The sequence below is a fragment of the Gekko japonicus genome, unplaced genomic scaffold (assembly GCF_001447785.1).
Source record: "Gekko japonicus isolate JY-2015 unplaced genomic scaffold, Gekko_japonicus_V1.1 scaffold1019, whole genome shotgun sequence".
Taxonomy (NCBI): Eukaryota; Metazoa; Chordata; class Lepidosauria; order Squamata; family Gekkonidae; genus Gekko; species Gekko japonicus.
The window spans coordinates 220,004-223,213 of record NW_015164702.1 but is presented as its reverse complement, the minus strand read 5'-3'; the positions used below and the strand labels follow the sequence as shown (position 1 = coordinate 223,213).

At 43.9% G+C, this 3,210-nt stretch overlaps 1 protein-coding gene across 1 annotated transcript; it reads left to right on the top strand.

The window, feature by feature from the left end:
* Positions 1 to 635: 635 nt before the first annotated feature.
* On the top strand, positions 636 to 1,634 carry LOC107108947 (G protein-activated inward rectifier potassium channel 4). The gene has a single exon (XM_015409507.1). It carries the CDS (start codon positions 636 to 638, stop codon positions 1,632 to 1,634), a length of 999 nt encoding a protein of 332 aa, XP_015264993.1.
* Positions 1,635 to 3,210: the final 1,576 nt, after the last annotated feature.

The window sequence follows — 3,210 nt, the reverse complement described above, 5'->3', positions numbered from 1 at the left end:
TTTTGCATTAGTTTTGTTATAGATGACAAAAAGTGTAAAATGGTAATCCAGATTTATTTGAATTGTGATATACTAGTTCATAGTGAATAGTTCAATGAAAGTGTCAACCCAGTGTGCTGCAACAGTGAAAAGATAGCGGTGTATAAAATTATGCATGGGGTGGAGAGAGTTGACAAAGAGAATTTCTTTTCTCCCTCTCCCAAAATACTAGAACTCAAGGGAACCCAATGAAGCTGATGGGCAGTGGCTTCAAGACAGACAAAAGGGAATACTTCTTTACACAGAGAGTGATTACAATGTGGAATTTGCTGCCAGAGGATGTAATGATGGCCACAGAAATAAACAGCTTTAAAAGGGGATTAAGTAGATTCATGGAGGATAAGCCTGTCAATGGCTACAAGCCATGGTGACTGAGGGGAACCTCCTCTGAATCTCAGAGCCAGGAGGCAACATCAGGAAGGCCTCAGCCTCTAAGCCTTGTTGTTGGCCATCCAGAAAAACTGGCTGCCTGGTGTGTGAGACAGGATGCTGGACTGAATGGACCACTGGTCTGATCCAGCAGGGCTCTTCTTATGTTCTAATGTTCTTATGACTGCTCAGGAAGTTATGTTTATTTTTTTTAATCTAGCCCAACCATGGCTGGAGATTCTAGAATCTTCATGAACCAAGACATGGAAATTGGCGTCACTCCAAGAGAGCCCAAGAAGATTCCCAAACAGGCCCGAGATGACATCCCTATCGCCACTGATCGAACACGCCTCTTAGCAGCCGAAATCAAGAAGCCGCGACAGCGCTACATGCAAAAAAGCGGCAAGTGCAACGTCCACCATGGAAATGTTCATGAAACCTACCGCTATCTTAGTGACCTTTTTACTACATTAGTGGACCTCAAATGGCGTTTCAACCTTCTTGTATTCACCATGGTTTACACTATCACTTGGTTGTTTTTTGGCTTCATTTGGTGGCTCATTGCTTACATACGAGGAGACCTGGACCATGTAGGAGAAAAGGATTGGATCCCTTGTGTTGAAAACCTCAGTGGGTTTGTCTCAGCATTTCTGTTTTCCATTGAGACTGAAACCACCATTGGTTATGGCCATAGGGTTATCACCGAAAAATGCCCGGAAGGCATCATCCTGCTTTTGGTTCAGGCCATACTGGGATCCATAGTCAATGCATTCATGGTAGGGTGCATGTTTGTGAAGATCAGCCAACCAAAGAAGAGGGCGGAGACCCTCATGTTTTCAAACAACGCTGTGATTTCCATGAGGGACGAGAAGCTGTGTCTTATGTTCCGGGTTGGGGACTTGCGAAATTCCCACATTGTTGAGGCTTCCATTCGAGCCAAGCTGATCAAATCCAAACAGACCAAAGAAGGGGAATTCATCCCTTTGAACCAAACAGACATCAATGTGGGGTTTGACACTGGGGATGACCGTCTGTTTCTGGTGTCACCGCTTATCATCTCTCATGAGATCAATGAGAAAAGCCCCTTCTGGGAGATGTCCCGTGCCCAGATGGAGAAAGAAGAGTTTGAAATCGTGGTGATTTTGGAGGGGATGGTGGAAGCAACAGGTAAGACCTTACTTACTGCAATGCCAACATTGTTCCAGTTGGCACTCTGCTTATGTTAATTTGTGAGCCTGGTTCAGAAAACTCTTTTCTTTGTCTGATTTCCCATCTTTCTTAGTTTTCTTTCCCAATTTTTAAATGCAGTTTCGCACCATTTATACAGAAACAGACATCAGTTTTAACGGGAATGGGTTGGTTAGGGTTAGAGTATACTGTTAGCAGTAAGCAAAGAACACTTAGTGGCAGAGGTCATTTCGGGGGGGATCGCAGTTCCCCCGGGTGAGGTGCAGGAGGCGGGGCACACGACGAAGCCCCGCCCCTTCTTCTGGCCGCCCCCTTCTTCCAGCCTCATTCTGTTGCAGAAGGCGGAAAAAGCAGAAGGGTAAGTTGGCGTCCTCCCCCTCTGCCTGGCCGAGGCCACTCCACGTGGCCTCCGGAAGGACTCCCAGCCCCATCCAGGAGCTTCCCCGAGGTAGCTGTGTTAGTCTGTTGCTGCAAAATAGTCCAAGAGTTCAAATAGCACCTTTAAGACTAACAAATAGCACCTTTAAGACTAACCTTTAAGACTAAGACTGAGTGGTGGGTGTGGCCTTATGACACACTTCCGGTGATGTCAGGGGTGTGTAGCCTCATGACACACTTCCAGTGATGTCAGGGGGTGTGGCATATGCTAATGAGTTATGCTAATGAGTTTCCCTAGCTCTTTTTCTACGAAACAACCCTTGCTTAGTGGAGTTCTTCCAGCTGAATTTGGGGTCACTGTCTGTAGCTGGTCACACATCTCAAATGTGAAGGAACTATAACCAAACCTGACCTCTATGGCATTGTGACAAAAATTGGTATAATTCTGACACATGTCTCAAATAAACTAATACAAAATTTATGCATTTGATTTCCCCCCTGTGCTCTTCCCCCAGCCAGTGAGTATTGTATTGCAGGCATCATGTATCTGACTTGCTCTGGGTTGTTTTGTGCCTGCAATTTCAAAATGCATCGAGTTTGTGGTATGGCATGATTCAAATTGATGTTGCACACCTCAAAACGGCTTTCTAAAGTTACCCATACTTTTTTATTGTTGTCCAGACCCTTTAAAAAACTTTCTGGAGTTTAGAGAGATATCGGTAATACTTTCCTTTTTCTCCCCTTTTCTGATATCTAAGTGCTGTATTTTTTTCCTTGGGGGGGGAATATATTATTAAAGTATAAAAATCCTTTAAAAATTTATGCATTTGGGGCAAGAATTCTGTTATATGTCAGCAATCATATTCTGCTGGAATTCTGCTGGACCTCCTGATGGCACCTGGTAGTTTTGGCCACTGTGTGACAGAGTGTTGGACTACATGGGCCATTGGCCTGATCCAACATTGGCTTCTCTTATGTTCATCAGTAACAGAAGCACATTTTCAAATTCTTGCCCAAAATTTATGAATTTTGAATTATTGTGTGAATTTGACCTCAAAAACCAAAATGTGAACATTTAGACCACTTTCCAGTTTCTGAATACATGGAAAATTTCCTTTTATCTCTGTTCCTTGTATACATTGAATTGCCAAACTCCAGGGAAACCATGTTACCCAACAGAGACCCCAATTTTCTGCCCAACCTCAACTTTGTTATTTATTTCAAATTCAGGTGGGT

What these genes read in the sequence shown, in the direction of transcription:
- LOC107108947 (XM_015409507.1), top strand. Translation starts at nt 636, where the DNA reads ATGGCTGGAGATTCTAGAATCTTCATGAACCAAGACATGGAAATTGGC.